Source organism: Anolis sagrei, chromosome 8, assembly GCF_037176765.1.
Source record: "Anolis sagrei isolate rAnoSag1 chromosome 8, rAnoSag1.mat, whole genome shotgun sequence".
NCBI lineage: Eukaryota > Metazoa > Chordata > Lepidosauria > Squamata > Dactyloidae > Anolis > Anolis sagrei.
In genome coordinates this window covers 25668498-25691653 of record NC_090028.1, presented here as the reverse complement: position 1 = coordinate 25691653, position 23156 = coordinate 25668498, and the positions used below count along the sequence as shown (strand labels likewise).

General features: G+C 43.2%; 1 protein-coding gene across 1 annotated transcript in view; it reads left to right on the top strand.

Annotated features, from left to right (window-relative positions):
* Nucleotides 1-17646, top strand: part of SLC7A5 (solute carrier family 7 member 5) — an 84254-nt gene extending 66608 nt beyond the window's left edge. The window contains exons 5-10 of the mRNA XM_060787801.2: nt 295-418; nt 7062-7165; nt 10225-10321; nt 11910-12059; nt 14094-14271; nt 16911-17646. Of these exons, the coding sequence (XP_060643784.2) occupies nt 295-418; nt 7062-7165; nt 10225-10321; nt 11910-12059; nt 14094-14271; nt 16911-16966 (709 nt within the window). The 3' untranslated portion in view covers nt 16967-17646. The remainder of the gene's footprint in view (nt 1-294; nt 419-7061; nt 7166-10224; nt 10322-11909; nt 12060-14093; nt 14272-16910) is intronic.
* The last annotated feature ends 5510 nt before the right edge of the window (nt 17647-23156 follow it).

Here is a 23156-nt window from a genome sequence, read left to right as displayed (position 1 = left end):
CCAGCAGAGTGATCTTGTCTGCTGTGGACTCATCTTGTTGTGTTTCCAATAATTATAATAATAATAATAATAATAGCAACGACAAGTTGCTTTGGCTGTTGACATTGCAGTGAGTTGGGGGAAAGTGACCTCTTTGGACTACAATGCCCAGAATTCGCTGTCCAGAAATTGCAGTCCAAAGACAAATACCAACATCAGTGTAGTACATCCCCAACTGTGGCCAATGGCAATTGCAAAGCCAAGGGGCGATCTATATCTTATTTACAGGCTTTTTTTTTGCATTGCATTGCACAGAAACCTGCCTTTGGCGATCATCATCTCCCTCCCCATCGTCACCTTGGTTTATGTGCTGACCAACCTGGCTTACTTCACCACACTGTCAGTGGATGAGATGCTGTCGTCTGAAGCCGTTGCCGTGGTAAAGTCATGCGGGTCATTTGGAAACAATCGTTATCTTGACTTTTGTGTTAGCCCCCGCGCCGCTCTTTGGTGTATTGTGCGCCATCTCATAGTCCTATCACTTCGTAGGATGGTAATGATCTGGTTGCAAAGGTAGGGAGACAGGATGTGCGTCTCCAGCAGCAGGGAAACCTGTGGCTGTGAATGTGACGCACTGCTTCCTGCAGGTCGTTTTATCTCACAACCTGACATTTTGCAGAAAGGGCCCTTTGTTGCTCTCAACCTACAGCACCCTCTTTATATATTTTAATCTTTTAGATTGCTTTCATTATAGGAAAAAGCACGTCATCCAAATTGCACGATGAGCAATCCTAATATAATACTCACCAGGCTTTGCTATTACTCAGGAAGCGGAAACTACTACTTGCAAAAGAGCTAGTTACCCAAAACTATAAATATCAGAGTTTGGAGATGCCCAATACGTCCATATATATGTATGTGTGTGAGTGTTATATATATATTGTCGAAGGCTTTCATGGCCGGAATCACTGGGTTGTTGTAGGTTTTTTTGGGCTATATGGCCATGTTCTAGAGGCATTCTCTCCTGATGTTTCGCCTGCATCTATGGCAAGCATCCTCAGAGGTTGTGAGGTCTGTTGGAACTAGGAAAAAGGGTTTATATATCTGTGGAATGGCCAGGGTGGGACAAAGGACTCTTGTCTATTGGAGCTAGGTGAACACAGAAATGCTGGACCACTCTAACAACCACCATGTCAGACTACACAGAGAAGCCATTGAAATCCACAAGCATGTGGACAATATCAACAGAAAGGAGGAAAACATGAAAATGAACATAATCTGGCTACCAGTATTAAAAAAAACTCTAAAATTACAACAGCAAAACAACAGAGAGGAAACAAACAAGGACAGCTAATCACCTCTCAGCAAAAGATTGCCCCAGGTACTGCCAGGCCATCAAATGCTAATCAAGATGGTTAGCTGAAACATTCACACCAAGCTCCAACAGACAAGAGTCCTTTGTCCCACCCTGGTCATTCCACAGATATATAATTTATTTATTTATTTATTTCATTCACTTATACCCCGCCCTTCTCACCCCGAGGGGGACTCAGGGCGGCTTACAGGGAGGGCACAATTAGATGCCCAATCACATAACAAGTAATCCAAAAAATAACAATTCAACACTTAAATTAAAAACATCAATACATAGTAAAATCCTAAAAACCTAAAACAATCTCATGTCAGAGTCCATATATCAGAGTCCATAAGTCCGTTCTACTCCGTTTGTCTTTGTCTATTCCCAGGTCCTTGAGTTAATTGTCAGAGTGACCAAAAGCTTGGTCCCACATCCAGGTCTTTAGTTTTTTCCTAAATGCTAGGAGGGAGGACGCCGATCTAATCTCCCCGGGGAGTGAGTTCCACAGGCGGGGGGCCGCCACTGAGAAGGCCCTGCTCCTCGTCCCCGCCAGTCTCGCATGAGAGACTGGCGGGGTCGAGAGCAGGGCCTCCCCAGAAGATCTTAAACTTCGAGGTGGGACGTAGAGGGAGATCCGTTCGGACAAATACACTGGGCCGGAACCGTATAGGGTTTTAAAGGTCAAAACCAGCACTTTAAATTCTGCTCGGAATTGGATTGGCAGCCAGTGGAGCTGACGCAACAGGGGGGTGGTGTGCTCCCTGTACGTCGCTCCGGTGAGCAATCTGGCTGCTTCTCGCTGGACTAGTTGTAGTTTCCGAGCAGTCTTTAAAGGCAACCCCACGTAGAGTGCGTTGCAGTAATCCAGCCGGGATGTGACAAGAGCGTGGACCACCGTGGCCAGATCCGACTTCCCAAGGTACGGGCGCAGCTGGCGCACAAGTTTTAATTGTGCGAAAGCTCTCCCGGCCACCGCTGAGACCTGGGGTTCCAGGCTCAGCGATGAGTCCAGGATCACTCCCAAGCTGCGAACCTGCGTCTTCAGGGGGAGTGTAACCCCGTCTAACACAGGCTGTAACCCTATACCCTGTTCGGCCTTCCGACTGACCAGTAGGACCTCTGTCTTGTCTGGATTCAATTTCAATTTGTTAGCTCTCATCCAGTCCGATACAGCGGCTAAACACCGGTTCAAGGTCTGGACAGCCTCCTTGGTGACAGGTGAGAAGGAGTGACAGATTTGGACGTCATCTGCGTAGAGATAGCATCTTAGTCCGAAACTCCGAATGATCTCTCCCAGCGGCTTCATGTAAATGTTAAATAACATCGGGGACAAGATTGAACCCTGTGGGACTCCACACAACAACGGTTGTGGGGCCGAACAGGTGTCACCCAGTAACACCTTCTGGGTCCGTCCCTCAAGGAAGGATCGGAGCCACCGCAAAGCAGTGCCTCCGAGCCCCATGTCCATGAGGCGGCCCAGAAGGATACCGTGATCGACGGTATCGAAGGCCGCTGAGAGGTCCAGCAGAACCAACAGGGACACACTCCCCCTGTCCAGTTCCCTGCGCAGATTATCTACCAAGGCGACCAAGGCTGTCTCAGTTCCATGTCCCGGCCTAAAGCCAGACTGTGCCGGATCAAGATAATCAGTGTCTACCAGAAACCCCTGGAGTTGTGTTGCCACCACACGTTCCATGACTTTGCCCAAATAGGGGAGATTGGAAACTGGCCGATAGTTGTCAAATTGAGTGGGATCCAGTGATGGTTTCTTCAACAGCGGTTTTATAATAGCTTGCTTTAAGCTCGCTGGAAACTCTCCTTTCTGTAAGGAGGTATTAACCATCACCTTCACCCACCCTGCCAAACCCCCTCTGGCTTCCTTGATCAGCCAGGAAGGGCAGGGGTCTAGGATGCATGTGGTGGGTCGCACCTCTCCAAGGATCCTGTCCACATCCTCAAGCTGAACCAATTGAAATGAATCCAACAAAACTGGACAAGCAGATGCTCTCGTTACATCCCCAGAGACTGCCGTTAACATGACGTCGAAGCCAGACCGAATCCGCTCAATTTTATCAGCGAAGGATCGAGCAAATGCTTCACAGCGAGCCACCGAGTTATCCGGGGCCTCGCTTTTCGGCGGGTTTAACAGGCCCCTGACAACTCGGAAAAGCTCAGCTGGACGATTCTTCGCTGATGCAATATTGGCTGTGATGAATGTTTTCTGAGCTGCCTCTATTGCCACACCGTAGGACCTTAAAAAGGCATTCAGGTGTGTTTGAGCTAGATTGGTGGGATTCTGGCGCCACACGCACTCTAACCTCCTCTTCTTTCGCTTCATTGCTGCCAGCTCCTCAGTAAACCAAGAAGCTGGTTTAGCTCGGTTACTCGAGAGGGGGCGTTCCGGAGCGATAGTGTCAATTGCCCTGGTCAGCTCCCTATTCCAGCCAGAGACCAGAGCATCGACAGTATTGCTAGCCAAGGAGGTGGAAAAATCCCCAAGAGCCATCAGGAAACCATTTGGATCCATCAATCTCCTGGGGCGGACCATTCTAATGGGTCCACCACCCCTGCGAAGGTTAGAAGGCACAGTTAGTCTAAAACTGATCAGGTGGTGATCGGACCATGGCAAAGGGGCGATGGTCGGCTCCTCCATTCCGTCACCCTCATCCCATCCCTGGGTGAAGACCAAATCCAAGGTGTGTCCGGCACTATGGGTGGGACCAGATATTAGCTGGGACAGGCCCATGGTTGCCATGGAGGCCATGAAGTCCTGAGCCGCTCCGGAGAGAGTGGCCTCGGCATGGATGTTGAAATCTCCCAGGACCAAAAGCCGTTGGGAGTTCAGCACCATGTCCGAGACCACTCCCGCTAGCTCAGGTAGGGAGACTGTAGTGCAGCGGGGTGGTCGGTACACTACCAGGATCCCTATCCTGTCCCGGTCACCTATCCTAAAGCCGGCACATTCAAAGGAAGATGATTGTGGGATGGGACACCTGATCAGTGGAATAACGTCCTTATAGACCACTGCGACTCCGCCTCCCCGCCCTCCAAGCCTTGGTTGGTGCTGCACGGAATAACCTGGTGGACAGAGTTGGGAGAGATTAACCCCTCCCCCCTCGTCCAACCAGGTTTCTGTTATACAAGCCAGGTCGGCTCGTTCTTCTTGGATTAGGTCTTGAATGATGGCAGTTTTTCCGTTTACCGACCTGGCATTGAACAGCACCACCTTTAGCTTGGAGGGGCCACCGTCTTGGCACCTCAGCTGTATTTTGTCGGGAGTAGATTTTGAAATTGCCAATCTATTTTTATTAATTTCGGGCTGAATAGTAGTGTCTATTTTTGGAATTGCCAATGTCCTATTAAAGATTTTGGGCCGAATTTGCTTTTGTCTTTGATTTCTAGCATCTTTAGGGATAGCCAATTTATTGCTATAAATTTTGGGTCGAATTGGAAATTTTATTCTCCCTTTCCCGTATCTCCCTCTACCAATCACCACCCCTATGGCGGCTCCCCCACCCGCGGTCCCACCCCCCCCCCCCCCGGGGATGTTCCCTCCGTCTCCAGCAGCTGTAGTCTCATTAATAGGCACATGTTTACCATTATTGTTATCTGTCTCTGGGTCCCGGTGATCCCATCCCTTAATGCTGACCATTCTCTCTAGTATATCGGGGGTTATAAAGTGCACTCGTGCTGAAGCTGATATAAAGTGCACTTGTGCTATGATTGTTATAAAGTGCACTTGTATTAGAGGTTGGAGGGATATAAACCCTTTTTCCTAGTTCCAACAGACCTCACTACCTCTGAGGATGCTTGCCATAGATGCAGGCGAAATGTCAGGAGAAAATGCCTCTAGAACATGGCCATATAGCCCGAAAAAAAATATTGGTAGGTACCCAATCTATATAAATAAAAATGTAATGTTCGTTTGTGGGAACTCAAAAACCACTGGGCGAATTGCCACTAAATTTGGACACAATACACCTATCAGGCCAACAAATGACTATCATCATAAAAATACTGAAAAACATAGCAGAAGAGACTTTAAAAGCCAAAAAAATATATTACAACACATGCGTAAAACCACATATATACACAAACACACATATATACAGAAATCTATACACACACATATATACACACACAAAACACATATACACAGACTGGGCCACAGCACACATGCTCAAAACCACATATATACACAAATATATATACACACATATATACACACACAAAATACATATACACAGACTGGGCCACAGCACGGATGCTCAAAACCACATATATACACAAATATATGTCAAGACCCAGGCGGACCAGCAAGGCAAGACGGCAGTTAAGGAGTTAAACAAAGGTCTTTAATGTCCATTTACATAAGAAAAAGGGCTCTTAAATCAGAGCTGTAAACACAAAAGGACTTGCTGCTTGCAAGAATGTAAACAAACCAAGTCCCAGTCAGTCCTCGCTGGGAAAAGGAAAGCAACAAACACAGGCAGAAACACTTGATTTCAGCAGCAGAAACTCAGTCCATTCCAAGTCCAAACAAAACAGCAAACAGGAATCTGCATGAGGAGCGGTCCAACGAAGTCACCAAGGGATAAGCAGAAGCGTAGAGAGGTCAGGCAGTCCGAGGGTCAGGGCAGGAGATGAGACTCACGAATCCAGTTCCAGGCAGAGTCGTCCACACAAACAGGAATCCACGAAGCTGAAAGCAGGAACTCAGGGCAAGAGTTAAACACAAGGCACACGGTATCACGACACTTTGAACTCTGCAACTAGTCTACTCCCAAACTGCTCCTTAAATCTCATCCGAGTCACTGGAGTTACTTTCAGGTGCGCCCATCTCCACAGGTGAATCCTGGCTTCTCCATTGGTGCCATTCTGTACTTGGGACTGCATCCTGCAAAGTAGTATCTGAAACCCAAGTGTCAGTAAAACCCAGAAACTCATCGCTAGAGGTGGGAGCATTAACCACATCTAGCACTTCCTGAACCTTGGTCCAGTCCAGCTCTTCCTCTTCGCTGTCAAACTCCTCACAATCAGCTACATCTCTAAGGCGTTTAGAAACAGATCCCACATCACTATCCGAGCTGCTTGCTACTCGCTTTACACCGCGGTAATCCTCCACCTCCATTTCCTCGCGAGTAAACCCCTCGAAATCCTCCTCATCTGTAGGCTCTAAGAACAAGTCTCTAATACGCTTCAGCTGCTGCTGGGCGTCTTCTGCTTCCAAACGTCGCCTCCTTCTACTACTACTAGTAGGTACATGAGACAGACGCTGAATCACAACAAATATATATACACACACAAAACATATATACACAGACTGGGCCACAGCACACATGCTCAAAACCACATATATACACAAACACAAATATACACATATACACAAATATATATACACACAAAACACATATACACAGACTGGGCCACAACATGCATGCTTAAAACCACATATATATATACACACACATAAATTCACACACAAAATACATATATACAGACTGGGCCACAGCACGCATGCGTAAAACCACATATATACACAAACACACATCTATACACATATACACACACATATACTTATATATATATACATACATACACACACACACACAGTACATATACACAGAGTGGGCCACAGCAATGCGTGGCAGGGAACGGCTAGTGCAAAATATCAGTATGTATATATGTATTTTGAAAATCTACTTTCCTCCTCTTTGGCCAATAGGACTTCGGGAATTATCACTTGGGCGTCATGTCTTGGATCATCCCCGTCTTTGTCGGCTTGTCGTGTTTCGGCTCCGTCAATGGGTCGCTCTTCACTTCATCTAGGTACGTTCTCCTGAGGTTAATGTGTGTAGGCTCAGAAAGTGTGTGTGGCAGTATCCAAATGGGAGTTTTGGGATGGGAATCTTTTGTGACATTACGTCAGCATTATTTCAAGAGGTTGTATATTTCAGAGTGTCACGTAAAAGTAAACAGTGTCACATGGGGAATTGACCCCTTTAGTCAATTGTAAAATTGACCACTATACACCAGATGAACACAGTACCGTGGGTGGGTCACACAACCATTGCCTACAACAAAGTATAATTACATTATGTGATGTGATTTTTGTTCCTGGGATCATTTCCTAATTGGTTTGATCATAAAAACAAAGGAAAAGTGTATTAAACTGCAAAAACGTTGTTCTTGCAGGAGGGATATTATCCTGCAGCACATTTTGCTCTAGTTTTCCAATGAACATCTCATAGAGTCTCAACCAATTCAACCTAGTTTATGGCACAAAAATAAAGTTTCTGGAGTAGAACAACTACGGTACTTTAACACTTTATTTATTATTTATTTATTTACCCTATTGTACGCCGCCTTTTTCTACCCTGAAGGGGACTCAATGTGGCTTACAACACAGGCAATTATTCAATGCCATAAAACACAAACACTTCCAAAATATTAAAATTAAAAAATAAGTTAAAATTATTACATATTAGATATTTAAAAACATTCCATTCCATATTAGAATCACTTTCAGAACAGGAACAGATTTTTTTTTCCAAATGTTGTTGTATTGTCAGAATCTATCAGCATAGTATGTATTAGGCTTGTGCGCAAATCCATTTTTAGTGTTTCCTCCAGCCAATCGGCTTCTTTGGTTTGTTCGGGTGCCCGTAACGGCAAGGGGCCAACCATCATGGATTCCTGTCCAGAACAGGACCATGTGGCAGCCAATCTTAGCTCCTCCTCCCCTGTTCAGCATCACAGTAATCTTTTTTATTAATTCCAGCAAACAAAAAGAAAACCCTCCTTCTCTGAAAACTACTACTACGTAGTTACTTCTCCTCTAGAGTAGAAAGTAGAAACAGCTCTAAGGAAACATTAAACCCAAAGCAGAAAGGAGAGTGAGGCATGCCAAGAAAAAGGAAGGGTTTTTTTTAAAGGAAGCTCAGGGAGAATAGCTCCAGGTCATTGCTCTTCCTTCCCTGGGCCTCCTTAAAATGCCTTGGAAAGAGTATGTGACGTGGTGCAGGTCTGAGAGAGAAAGCGCACATGCCTGCCTCCAGCACCTCTCCTCTAGAGTAGAAAAAAAATTGAAACAGTTCTGAGAAAGCATTAAAACCAAAGCAGAAAGGAGATTGAAGCGTGTCAAGGAAAAAAGAGGGTTTTTTAAAGGTAGCCCAGGGAGGATAGCTCCAGGTCATTGCTCTTCCTTCCCAGGGCCTCCTTAAAATGCCTTGGAAAGAGTGTGTGGCACGGTGTAGGCTGGGAGAGAAAGTGCACACACATGCCTGCAGCACCTCTAGATTAGAAAAAAATAGAAACAGCTCTGAGGAAGCATTAAACTCAAAGCAGAAAGGAGATTGAAGTGTGCCAAGGAAATAAGAGGGTTTTTTTAAGGTAGCCCAGGGAAGATAGCTCCAGGTCATTGCTCTTTCTTCCCTGGGCCTACTTAAAATGTCTTGGAAAAAGTGCGTGGCATGGAGCAAGCCTAGGAAAGAAAGCATGCCTGCCTGCCTGCAGCACCTCTCCTCTAGAGTAGAAAGTAGAAACAGCTCTAAGGAAGCATTAAATCCAAAGCAGAAAGGAGATTGAAGCGTGTCAAGAAAAAAAAGAGGGTTTTTCAAAGGAAGCCCAGAGAGGATAGCTTCAGGTCATCACTCTTCCTTCCCTGGGCCCCCTTAAAATGCCTTGGAAAGAGTGTGTGGCATGGTGCAAGCCCAGGAAAGAAAGCGTGCCTGCCTGCAGCGTCTCTCCCCTAGAGTAAAAATGTCTTAAATACTTAAAATGATGGGAAGGGGAGCCTGGGAAGTACCTCCACCCATAATGGGACAGATAGAAAACTAATCTTTCGGTTTCCCAGAGTGAAAATAGATTTCGGTCCTCCCAAATTTGGGAGGCTCCCGAAAAATGGATTGGGACCTCCACCAAATTCCAGGACACTGAAATGGATTGCAGTTTACCCAGATTGCACAAGTTTAGTATGTATATGCTATGGCTTCAATATAACTTGCATAGTATATAGATATAATGGCTAGAGTCTATCAAAGTCACAGAATAATGAGTTCCAACACAATGTGGTGAGCAAAGAATACAATGGTTCGAATCCATCAAGGTCACACATCAGTTGGCTTCAACGCAGCTTGCATAGCATTTACATACAATGGTCAAAATCCATCAGGGTAACATAACTATTGGCTCTGGTTAATATGTAACCAGAGCCTTCAGCTCCAACCAGCATGTCCAGTTGTCAGGGATTGTGGGACTTATAGTTCAGAAATCTGAAGGGCACAGGTTGCCTACTTCTTATAGGAAAAGGTTGACATGACAGATGGAAAGGGAAGTTGGCAGAAATGTCTCTTCTTCAGGAAAATTAGACATGTAAGAATATAAGCTCCATTCAGTCATGCCGGCCACATGACCTTGGAGGTGTCTATGGACAACGCTGGCTCTTTGGCTTAGAAATGGAGATGAGCATCATACCCCAGAGTCAGACATGACAGGACTTAATGTCAGGGGACAACCGTTACCTTTAACCTAAGAATATGAGCCCATTGCTGAGGTCTTACTCTCATTTGATTTTCCCTTGGAAGTAGTTGGATATTTTTATTGGGTGCACAGCGGTCGCATTTGTTACACATGCCATGCCACTGCATTGCGTTCAGATGTGCTTGTGTTTCGGATGGCACCTTTGCTGACCTGGTTCAGTTGCACAACATTGTCATACCAAACCAAAGGTTGCATAATGCAATTAGCCTTGCGTTTCCATTACGCAACACTGAGATAACATCTTGGCTGCTGTCTTCCGACGTCTGTGAGATCTCAGTCTTTGATAAATCACTCGGTAACATGAAATTAAAAGGGGTGTGTGTGTGTGTGTGTGTTTGTTTCCGCAGGCTCTTCTTTGTCGGCTCTCGTGAGGGACACCTGCCCTCCGTTCTCTCCATGATCCACCCCAAGCTCCTCACGCCAGTGCCGTCCCTCATCTTCACAGTAAGGATGCGTCCAGAGTTGTGAAAATAAATTTCTTTGATTAGTATGGTTTTTATATGGGCACAATGGATCCCCCTGTATTTGTGGAATCTAGACTTTTCAGCACTCATCATGCCCCATATTAGCAAGTGTGGACATGCTAAGTGTACACATTCACACTGCTCCCATGTCATAATACAGTGAAAAATCATTTAGGTTTTTCGTATCTATGGGAACTGGACCCCTACAGATATGGTTTTTTTGTTAGCACTCCAGTAACAAGAGAATATTATTAATATTACATGTATATAACATAACAGCACACATGCGTATTAGGTCCAAGTGTCTGGGGTTCGTCTCTGAATATTGGGCTCTTCCCAAGGGCCTAGGGCAGTGGTTCTCAACCTGTAGGTCTCCAGGTGTTTTGGCCTACAACTCCCAGAAATCCCAGCCAGTTTACCAGCTGTTAAGATTTCTGGGAGTTGAAGGCCAAAACATCTGGGGACCCACAGGTTGAGAACCATTGACCTAGAGTATTACAGATATATTATTATTAGTAGTAGTAGTATTATATTATATATGTATCATATTATTATGATATTATGATATTATGATATTATTTTATTGTTTACATAACAACACAGCACACATGCATATTAAGTCCAAGTGTTGGGGGTTCATCTCTGAATATCTGGCTCTTCCCAAGGGCCTAGGATATTAGAGGTATTATTACTATTATTATATAATATTATTATATTGTTTACCTGTACATAACTACACAGCACACATTGCATATTAGGTCTAAGTGTTAGGGGTTCATCTCTGAATATTGGGCTCTTCCCAAGGGCCTAGGATATTAAGAGATATTATTATTATTACATATGTATTATTTTATTATTATATAACATATTATTATTATATTGTTCACATAACAACACATCACACATGCATATTAAGTCCAAGTGTTGGGGGTTCGTCTCTGAATATCTGGCTCTTCCCAAGGGCCTAGGATATTAGAGGTATTATTATTATATTATATTACTATTATATTTTATTATTGTTATATTATTTCCATGTACAGATAATCTGGATTTTATATGGCAGTGTAGAAGGGGCCTGAGGCTGGATCTACACTGCCATATAATGGAGGCTAACTGCATTGAACTGGAGTATACAAGTCTACACTGCTATATAATTGAGTCCAACACAGTTAATCTGTATTGTGAAACTGCATTATATGGCTGTGTAAACCCAGCCTTAGAATTCAGAAAGTTTCAACTCAAAACAGTGAATGGAGCATGAGCAAACTTGGACTTCTTAAGCTTAAGCGACTGAGCTGGAAAAAGAAGGGGCTTGAGGCTTTTAGGAATTGTGGGTGTTGAAGTCCAAAACACCTGGAGGGCCCAAGTTTGCCATTGCCTGAGCTACACTGTCATATAATCCAGTTCAAAGCAGATAATATGGATTTTATATGGTTGTGTAGAAGGGGCATCAGTCTTTCTTCTTGCTAAATGATACTAGCCTTTAAAGAATTGGATCCAGTTGCTTTGGGTTCCGGTTTCCATTCGTTTCCTTTTCTCATCCTTCCTTTCTGTATCTATCTTTGCAGTGTGTCATGACTCTCCTCTACGCCTTCTCCAACGACATCTTCTCCGTCATCAACTTCTTCAGCTTCTTCAACTGGCTCTGTGTGGCTTTGGCCATCATCGGGATGCTGTGGCTGCGCTACAAGAAGCCGGAGCTGGAGAGGCCCATCAAGGTGAGGACATGCATTGTATGGCGGTGTAGACTCAAGGTTCTTCCAGGCAGCACCAAAACACGAGTTTTCTACAAGGGGCAAAAAAATCCGAGACCCCAGACCAGGTCCGCACACAGACCTGTTGGTCCCAGGATTTCTATCTGTGATGTCCAGACTTGCTGCTTCATTATGGGATTTCAAAACTTCAGGATGGCCACCATGGAACATCTGCCAGAAATTTCGGCTGAAAAAAAAAATGAAATGTGCTGATGTGAATATGCGTATTGTTTGTACGAGTTTTGCTCATGGGTTATACATATCTGTTCCTCATTGCTGTTATCCTGAAAAGATGGTGAAACTTGACTAGAGGGCGAAAACTTTGTCCTGACAAGAGAAACTTCGCCCTCCACACTCCAAAAATCATAGTGTTACATAGTATAATTAATAATAGTAATACTTAGCCATTAAGAGAGGTAGGCAACACATTATTATTAATAATTTTATTTATTTATCGTGTCAGGAACAAACCAAAGTTGTATTGCATTTTTAACAAACAAACAAAGAAAACACAACAACAATAATAATAATTATTATTATTCATTCGAAAATACATCACACAGTCCTAGATGCTTGGGAAGTGTTCAACTTGTGATTTTTTGATATGAAATCCAGCATATAGATCTCATTTGCTGTGACATACTGTGGCTTTGTGTCAGTAAAATAATAATAATAATAATAATAATAATGCTGGTAGGAGAGGTGGGTACCAAAAGTTGTTGTTGTTGTTGTTATTATTATAATTATAATAATTATATATTTTTTATTTTTTATTTATTTCAAATACTTCTACCGCCCTTCTCATCCCGGGGGGGGGGGGGGGGGGCTCAGAGCGGCTTACAAAGGCACAATTCGATGCCGGCATCAACACAACAATACAATACAACAATAAAATAAAACAGTATAGCAACAATTAAACAGTTAAAAACAATTATATGGTCGGTTCTCAGTTCTACAACACGTCAATAAACCAGTTTAACACTCAGCGTTCACCATCTCTTAGTTCATAGTTTCAATTCCACATTGTCAGTCCTGTTAATTCTAGTCGTCCATTGTCCTTAACTGCCAGATTGCCCGAAAGCCTGGTCCCATAACCACATTTTTAATTTCCTTCTAAAGTTATTATTATGCCATTAAGAGAGGTGGGTGCCAAAAGTAGTAGTAGTAGTAGTAGTAGTTATATTATTAGTAGCAGTTATATTATTATTATTATTATTATTATTATTATGCCATTAGGAGTGGTGGGTTCCAAAAGTTGTTGTTGTTGTTGTTGTGCCATTAAGAGAGGCGGGTATTATATTATTATTATTATTATTATTATTATATATTTATTATTATTATTATTATTATTATTATTATTATTATTATTAGCCATTAGGAGTGGTGGGTTCCAAAAGTAGTAGTAGTTGTTGTTATGCCATTAAGAGAGGCGGTACCAAAAGTAGTAGCAGTAGTTGTTGCTGCTGTTGTTGTTATTATTATTGTTATTATTATGCCATTGGGAGAGGCTGATACCAAAAGTTGTAGTAGAAGTAGTAGTAGTAGTTACTATGCTGTTAGGAGAAGCAAGTACCAAAAGTTGTTGTTGCTGCTGTAATTATTATTGTTATTGTTATTATGCCATTAGGAGAGGCGGGTGCCAAAAGTTGTTGTTGTTATTATTATTATTGAATTGTTGTTGTTGTTGTTATTACTGAGTGCCTCAATTTAATGGGGTTGGGATTCCCAAAGGCTGCATGGGATGCTCCCAAATGGACCATAAATATCCCTTGTGATCCTCAATTCCATTTTCAAACAAGCTGTTTTCGATCAATTGACGGTTGGCTCCTTTAGGGTGGAGATTATCTAACCCAGGCCTGGGCAAACTTGGGCCTTCCAGGTGATTTGGACTCCAATTCCCAACACTCCTAACACCTGGAAGGCCCAAGTTTGCCCAGGCCTGATCTAACCTCTTCAGTTTTGCTGACCCAAAGGTCTCTCTTGCTTTCCTACATCCAGGTGAACCTGCTCCTGCCCGTCTTCTTCATCCTCGCCTGCATCTTCCTCATCGTTGTCTCCTTCTGGATGACGCCCAAGGAGTGCGGCATCGGCTTTGCCATCATCCTCAGCGGGATCCCCGTCTATCTGGTCGGCGTCTGGTGGCAGAACAAACCCAAGTGGCTCCTGCAGAGTATATGTGAGTCCGGAAAGGATGCGATCCGTTATTTTGCTTTGCTTGTTATTAGCAAAACCATAGCAAAACCAAAACTCTGGGATTTACAAGGCGAAAAACCCAAAGTCTGGTTTGCATAAATACAATGCAGATTTAATTATATTCCTAGCAATGTTCTCTCCCTAAATGAGAATATTGCTGGGAGTTTTTCCATCCACATTTGCCATCAATTTGCATGGAAACCGAGAGTGTTTGGGTGCGCCTAGCTTTGCACGCCTTTTCAATTTCTTCTTTTGTTTCCTATTGCAATGACCGTGTTTTTACGTTCCATCTGTTGGATCGGAGTTGCATTAAAAGGCATCAAAGAAACCATGGAGTCTTGCTCGGATGGCGACTCCGTAACCAAAAACCACCATTTGTCCTTTTGGAGGCGACAATGGAAGCCTGACCTAGAAAAAGCAGACAAGGAGGCGATGTTTTGGAGGTTTATCTCTTGAGTATTACTTAGGCATTGAGCAGAAACAGATTTCTCCAGTCTCCCTGATTATAGAGGCTCTTTTCTTTTGTTACACAAACACTGCCTGTCTCTCCTTTTTTTTAGTTCATCCCTTTTTTTTTCTTTTTCTAAGTATTGCTCACAGTTCTTAGAAAAGCCATTTTTCTGCCACCGACGGCGGACGGAGGGATTAGCATGTCAATTCCCTCTCCCGTTTTGCACAGAGAGCAATAGTGACGGAGGCGGAGGGAGCGAGCAAATATCCCCAGATGGATAGAGAATTAATACCTTGCAAAAGCACCTTAATTAATTAGAAACCTCTGGCCCTCGTTCCTTCAGGGGTAATCCGAAGGAGATTTTGCTCGGCCGCACATGCACAAAGCCGAACAATTGTATTGCTGGGTTGCTGTGAGCTTTCTGGGCTCTATGGCTATGTTCAAGTAGCATTCTTTCCTGACATTTGCCCAGCATCTGTGGCTAATGGCATCTTCAGGGTTAAGGGTTAAAGCAAGGCAACACCTCAGAATACAGTGGCCCAGCAGGAAGTGCCCGGATGTGGAAAAGGAGAGTGGAAATCACAGAGGGAAGGAGGGAGGATGCTTCCGTTTCCAGTCCTGCCTCTTTTCCCCTTTTCCTCCTCCTCCTCGCCTTTTTCACTTATTGGGAATTGAGATAGAATTGGGAGCACTCCTTTAATTTAAGGGGAAATGCTGGAGGAAAAGCGGGACGTCAGTAAGAGCGTCGGATAAGATGGAATGTCGGATAAGCGAAGGTTGGATAAGCGAGACTCTACTGTCATAGCTTGATGGCCCCCTTGTGGTGCAGCGGGTTAAGCTGCTGAGCTGCTGAACTTGCTGACTGTTAGCCCCAGCTTCTGCCAACCTAGCAGTTTGAAAACATGCAAATGTGAGTTTATTTTTAACCCTTAAAGCCCTAAACGGTTCTGGCCCAACGTACCTGTCCGAACGTATCTCCCCTTATGAACCATCTAGAAACTTGAGATCGTCCAGAGAGGCTCTGCTCTCGGTTCCGCCTTCGCCACAGGTACGTTTGGCAGGGACGAGAGACAGGGCCTTTTCAGTAGTGCCCCCCCCCCCCCCCCCGGGCTATGGAACGCCCTCCCTAGAGAGATTAGATCTGCTCCTTCCCTCTTAACGTTTCGGAAACAAGTCAAAACATGGCTTTTTGAGCAAGCGTTCACAAACACAGAGTAACGGATATGGATAAATGATATAGGAAATTGATGATTGACGATGGAATCGGACAATGCTTGACAATAAGGAGACGCCAATGATGTTGTTTTTTATTGCTGTTGTGGTTTATGTAATTGTAATGTTTTTAAATTGCTCTATGATACTGTGTATACTGTTTTGTTGGAAACCACCTTGAGTCGCCAATAGGCTGAGAAAGGCGGTATACAAATACACTAAATAAATAAATAATATATTTATTTATTTATTTAAAACTTTTATATCCCGATCTTCTCAACCTCTGTAGAGGGACTCAGACCACCTTACAGCAAGGATTCAATGCTAATAGTACAATCTAAAAACATCATATAATAACGAGTTAAAATACATATCTATTAAAAATTACAAATAAGCCAAATCGCCAAGATAAAATCATGTCCAACTCAGTCCGTATGTGTGGTCGATAACTTTGTTCTGTAGCCGGTTTCAGCCATTACTCTGGGAATGCTTCCTTCTATAGCCAGGATTTCACCAGTTTCCTGAAGGACAGGAGGGAGGGGGCAGATCTAATCTCAATCGGGAGAGAGTTCCATAGCCGAGGGGCCACCACAGAAAAGGCCCTGTCTCTCATTCCCACCAGACACGATTGCGAAAGTGGCGGAGCCGAGAGCAGGGCCCCACCAGAAGATCTTAATTGTCTTGATGGTTCATAGGGGAGAATACTTTCGGACAGGTAAACCGAGCAGGAACCGGAGTTGATCAATAGGTACATCTCCAGCAGGAAGGTAATGGTGCTCAATGCAGTTATGCTGGCCACATGACCTTGGAGGCATCTACAGACAACGCTGGCTCTTCAGCTTAGAAATGGAGATGAGCACCAATCCCAGAGTTGGACATGACTCAACTTAATGTCAATGGTTTCCCCTTTACCTTTACCTTAAATGCATTTTTTCCCTCCTTTTTCTTTTTGCAAACAGATTCTACGACCGTCTTTTGCCAGAAGATGATGGAGGTCGTTCCGCAAGAGTCTTAAAAAGAAGCAAAACAAAGGAGAATGTTTCCGGTTTCAAGCCAACGCACAACGTCCTGATTGTCCAGAAACGACACAAAATGCGTGTCCGATTCCAACGTTTTGATTTGTAAATCGAAGCCGGAGAGGGAAAAAAAGCCCTCTTCAAACCGAATCGATGGAGGAAGATCCCAAGAAAAATCCGAGAAAAGTTAGCTTCCGATGGGAGACGTTTGTGTTTCCATTCTCCGCTGTGAGCAATTTAGACTTCTCGCTCTTTTTTTGGACCCTCATTTTAGTTTTATTTAGTTCGTCGCTTTGTTCCTTCCTCCTTTTCCAAAAAGTTCGCCAAAAAAACCTGTCTGAAACAGGTTTTTGCAGGACAACAACAAATTCATCCAGCAAAACAACAATAAATTCATCCGGCAAAGCAGGGTTTTTTATAGGAAGGATATTATTTAGCTTTACACTCCTTTGGGAAACCGATTTGCCACGAATCTCCTCCTCGACTCCAGATAAACTGAGTGAACGTTTGACACATCATCTTAGTTGTGAATGATTATTATTTTTATTGTTATTATTTTTTAGAGATCTTTTTATTTTTCTGACGTTTCCCCCCTTAAAAAAGAAAAGAAAACAAAAACCTCCTGCCTAGTTCTGTCGAGCTAAGAAATAAACGTTTTGTATTTTGTCGTGTTTGTAAATGATCCGAATCAATTTGGTTTTTCTCGGAAGGGGGAAAAGATAAAAAAGAAGCCACGGGAAAACAGATCTGCAGCCATCATACTGTGGCAAAAGCCAAATCCGGTGCTGAAAATGAAAACCTAATTACCAACAGCTGCCTGGAAGACCATCAATTGGAGTTTGTTTCCAATTTGTATTGATCGTTATGCTCACCAAAGGTGCATCCATCCCAGGCATGGGTAAACTTCATTCCTTCCAGGTGTTTTGGACTTCAATTCCCACAATTCCTGACCTCAGCGGCTGAGGGAGGAACAGGAAGGGACATGAGGCCAGGAATAGTGGGAATTGAAGTCCAAAACACCTAGAGGGAATGCTGAAGTTTGCCCGTGTCTAGTCTATCCAGACGGTAGAATTAATGCAGTTTGACATCACTTTTAACTACCATGGCTCCTTGCTATGGAAAGCAATTGAGCTATCATTTGACAGACAAGACCATAGAAAACTACAACTCCCGTGGAGCCAAGTGGAATTGAACTGCATTAAGTCTATACTGTAGATGCACCCCAAGTTGCTTTTTCTTACTTTAAATGTTTTGTTCTGTGAATATACGAGGGGTATTTTTAAAGTAAGGTCCGTTTTGTTGTAGACACTAGTAGTTTGCGTGCATACCGCAACGAACACGTGCGTCGTGTACCGGCATGCCTCGGGAACAGCTGTGCTCAGTTTCCGCTCTGTAGCTAACCTGTATGGTTCTGTTCTGTGCTTTAAAAATGTTTAAGACTATCAACTCACCCGCCGCATGTGAGGTTCTCAGTGATACGGTTTCTGTCAGCAAGGAACCTGCCTGCTGCAGAAATTCATTGACAGATTTGTGAAGTGTACGGTGATACTGTTATGAGTGAAAGCAAAGTGCGTAAGTGGGTACGACAATTCAAAGATGGCCGTGACAATGTCCATGATGAGGACCGCTCCGGTTGTCCTTCTTTGATTACAGACGATTTGATTTGATCGCACACTCAAATCTTTGGTTTTTGTGGTCCTCTGTTAAGAGTTTCGGGACCCAACAGGAGCACAGTTTCCTAAACTTTAGGTGTTCAGAAACAATGTTGTAAAGCACTGATCTCGACACGTCAGGAAATTCATTTGAGAGACCTGTTATTGTGAAGCACCTGTTCTCACGAATCCTCGCTTCAACTGAAGCCACCAAATCGTCTGTAATCAAAGAAAGGCTACCGGAGCAGTCCTCATCATGGACGTTGTCACGGCCATCTTTGAATTGTCGTACCCACTTACGCACTTAGCTTTCGCTCATAACAGTATCACCGTACACTTCACAAATCTGTCGATGAATTTCTGCAGCAGGCAGGTTCCTTGCTGACAAAAACCATATCACTGAGCGAACCTCACATGCGGCGGGTGAGTTGATAGTCTTAAATATTTTTAAAGCACAGAACAGAACCGTACAAGTTAGCTACAGAGCGGAAACTGAGCACAGTTGTTCCCGAGGCATGCCGGTACACGACGCACGCGCTCGTTGTGGTATGCGCACGAACTACTAGTGTCTACAACAAAACGAACCTTACTTAAAAAACACACCTTACATACATACATATTTATATGTATGCATACATATATGTATACACACATACATTGTGTGTGTGTATACATACATACATACATATATATATATATATATATATATATATATATGGGGAAGTTGGGACATGGGACTTAATGGGAAGGAAAATGGTCAGAAAATAGTATTTATTGGGTTAGGGAGTGAAGTCTTGTAGACTTATTTCCGGTTGAGAAGCTTTGTTCCTGGTCTTTGATGCAGCAAGAGGTTCTCATGAACTTAAAAAAGAATTTTAGATGGTGTTTTCCAACCCTTTTGGGGGACATTTTTGTTGTGTTGCTTCCCTACTAAACCCGCACAAAGAAAGGGGACCAAGTCGCTTGCGTTTGAGGCGCACGAGTGGCCCCTACAAACCCCATTAACGCACATTTTGTTGCCTTTATTGTTCCTCCCCCTTTTCTTCGTTCCCTGCACACATTGGGGTGCATCTACACTGCAGAATTAACACAGTTTGGTGCTACTTTAGTTGCCATGGCTCAATGCGTTTGAATTATAGGATTTTGTTGTGGGTTTTCTGAGCTGTATGGCCATACTCCAGAAGCATTCTCTTCTGATGTTTTGCCTGCATCTATGGCAGGCATGCTCAGAGGTCGTGAGACTATAGATGCAGACAAAATGTCAGGAGAGAATGCTTCTGGAGCATGGCCAAACAGCCCAGAAAATTCACAACTCAGTGATTCCAGCCATGAAAGTCTTCGATTATAGGGATTGTCATTTGGCAAGCTTAGACACAATATAATAATAACAGTAACAGCAACTTTACAACAACAACAACATTTGTATTCCGCCCTATCTCCCCGAAGGGACTCAGGGTGGATTCCAACCACAAAAATGTAAACAAACATATAATGCCTAAATACAAGAACCAATAGCAAAAATAACCCAACATATAAGAACAAATTATAATTTAAGACAAGGCTCAAGGCCATGTAAAATTACACCTCCCATGATTTTGTAGCACTGAGCCACGGCAGTTCAAGTGGTGTCAAACTGCAATAATTCAACAGTGTAGATGCACCCAGCCAGACCAATAGAGCTCCTTGTGTGCATCAACCCAAGGTTTCCCAGCGTCTCCATTGTGCAATTAATGCCCTTTTGACACCACTTTTAGTGCCGTAGCTCAGTGCTAAGGATGCCCAGGATCTGTAGTTTGGAAAAACAGAACTGCAACTCCAGTGATCCCATAGCATTGAGCCAAAGCAGCTAAAGTGGTGTCAAACTGCATTCATTCCGCCATGTAGACGCACCATTGACCAATAGGACCAAGTTTTGGAGATACAGATCCTGGTAGAGCCAGATTTTTCTCCTCTTAGTTATCCGCACATCAGATCTTTTTTATGTTATGACGTTACCCCACTTTTGGGGGAATTCGGTGCCTTTTTTGTCCCGTATATTGTATTAATTTAAAGGCCATTTAAGGGCATTATGGTAGAAAGTCACTACAGTGCAACTTTGACTGTATTATTATCTTCACCTTGGGGGGAATAATATAGGAAATGTATTGTCGACGGCTTTCATGGCCGGAATCACTGGGTGGTTGTGAGTTTTCCGAGCTGTATGGCCATGTTCCAGCAGCATTATCTCCTGATGTTTTGCCTGTATCTATGGCAGGCATCCCTAGAGGTTGTGAGGTCTGATCTTACAACCTCCGAGCATGCCTGTCATAGATGTATTTATAATAATAAATAAATTTCACAACCTCTGAGGATGCATGTCATAGATGTAGGCGAAGCGTCAGGAGAGAATGCTGCTGGAACATGGCCCAGAAAACTCACAACAACCCAATATATGGAATTATTCCAGATTCTAGTAGAATAATCCTGCAATGTGTCCTCTGATTTTTTTTTAAAGGCGTGGCTTCCTTTAGGGTGCATCTACACTGTCGAATTAATGCAGTTTGATCCCATTTTTAACTGTTACTGCTCAATACAATGGAATCCTGGGAGTTTTTTACTTTGGCACTCTTGCAAAGGAGGCTAAAGGCCTTGGCAAACTACAAAAACCCTATTATGCCATAACTTGAACCATGGCAGTTGAAGTGGTGCCAGAGTGCATTCGTTCCATAGTGTAGATGCACCCTTAGTATAGATGGAAAATTAATGGACGTCCCTCGCAAATGCTATTGATACTATAGGCATGTTCTTGGAGATGTGTTTGCAAAAAGAGTCCATAGGATGTATTATTCCACGTCAGTGACAAAAGATCTGGATCTAAACTGCTGAATAATTCTGCATATAGACGTCTTACGCTGCCATATAATGCAGTTCAATCCAGTCAAAACTCTATTCTGAAACTGTACTATAATAGGGTTCAATGCACTTTGAACCGCTTTATATGGTGTGTGTGTGTGTGTGTGTGTGTGTGTGTGTGTGTATATATATATATATATATATATATATGCGCAATTCAAATTGCACTGTACGGCAATGCAGACCCAGCCCTATATAATGGAGTTCCATGTAATGCAATTCAAGCCATTTGCATATAATGCAAATCCAGCTCTATATAATAGTGTTCAATGCAGTTTGAACTGCATTATATAGGTCTATGCTGATGATATAATGCAATTCGAGCTGCACTATATGGCAGTGCAGAACCAGCCCTATATAATAGCGTTCAATGCAGTTTGAACTACATTATATGGCTCTGCATTGATCATATAATGCAATTCAAGCTGTATTGTATGCCAGTGAAGATACAACCCCATATGATGGAGTTCAATGCAGTTTGAACTGCATTATATAGGTTTACACTGATGATATAATGCAATTCAAGCTGCACTATATGGCAGTGCAGAACCAGCCCTATATAATAGTGTTCAATGCAGTTTGAACCACATTATATGGCCCTGCACTGATCATATAATGCAATTCAAGCTGCACTCTATGGCAGTTCAGAACCAGCCCTATATAATAGAGTTACATGCAGTTTCAACCACATTATATGGCCCTACTACACTGATCATATAATGCAATTCAAGCTGCACTATATGGCAGTTCAGTTTCAGCCCCATGTGGAGTTCAGTGCAGTTTGAACTGCATTATATAGGTCTACATTGGCCATATAATGCAATTCAGGCTGTAGTGTAGATACAGCCCTATATAATGGAGTTTAATGCATTTTGAACTGCTTTATATGGCTCAACCCTGACTATATAATGCAATTCACTGCATTATATGGCAGTGCAGATCCAGCCTTAGTTTCAGACAGGATAACTACAACCACTTTGCTCAAAGCAGGCCAACAAATTGTGGCTCGGCATCTTGTCCGTTGCGGCAGCAATAATGTCGGACTCTCACTTGTAAAAATGTCATTATGGGATGTATTCCTAATGTTTTTGTTGACTGCCCTGCATTGTTTACAGGGCTTTTCTGGGTCGCATTGTCCCGAATATTCCCTCCTTCGTCTCCATCCAAAGCTGCCTTTGTTATTTGCTGTTTTGTCTTAGGAAGTGTTCAAAATACATTTGTTGCTGTTGTATTTGCAGTCGAAAACACTGGCGCCTTGAGGCATATTGGCCTGGGAATGAGATTAATTACTGAATTTCATTATAGTTTTGCTCCAAATACATATGGGATTAATAATGCAGGACATAATGGAGAGAAATATTGTTGTATGCTAGAAAAGCATTATGTATGGGTGCATACACACTGTCGAATTAACTCAGTTTGATGCCATTTTAAGTGCCATGGCTCATTGCTATGGAATCCTGGGAGTTGTAGTTTTGCAAGGGTTTTCAGTCTCCTTCCCCCTCTCCCAACCAATGAGGATGCTTGCCATAGATGCAGGCGAAACATCAGGAGAGAATACCTCTAGAACAGTGGTTCTCAACCTTCCTAATGCCGCGACCCCTTAGTAAAGGTCCTCACATTGTGTTGACCCCCAACCATAACG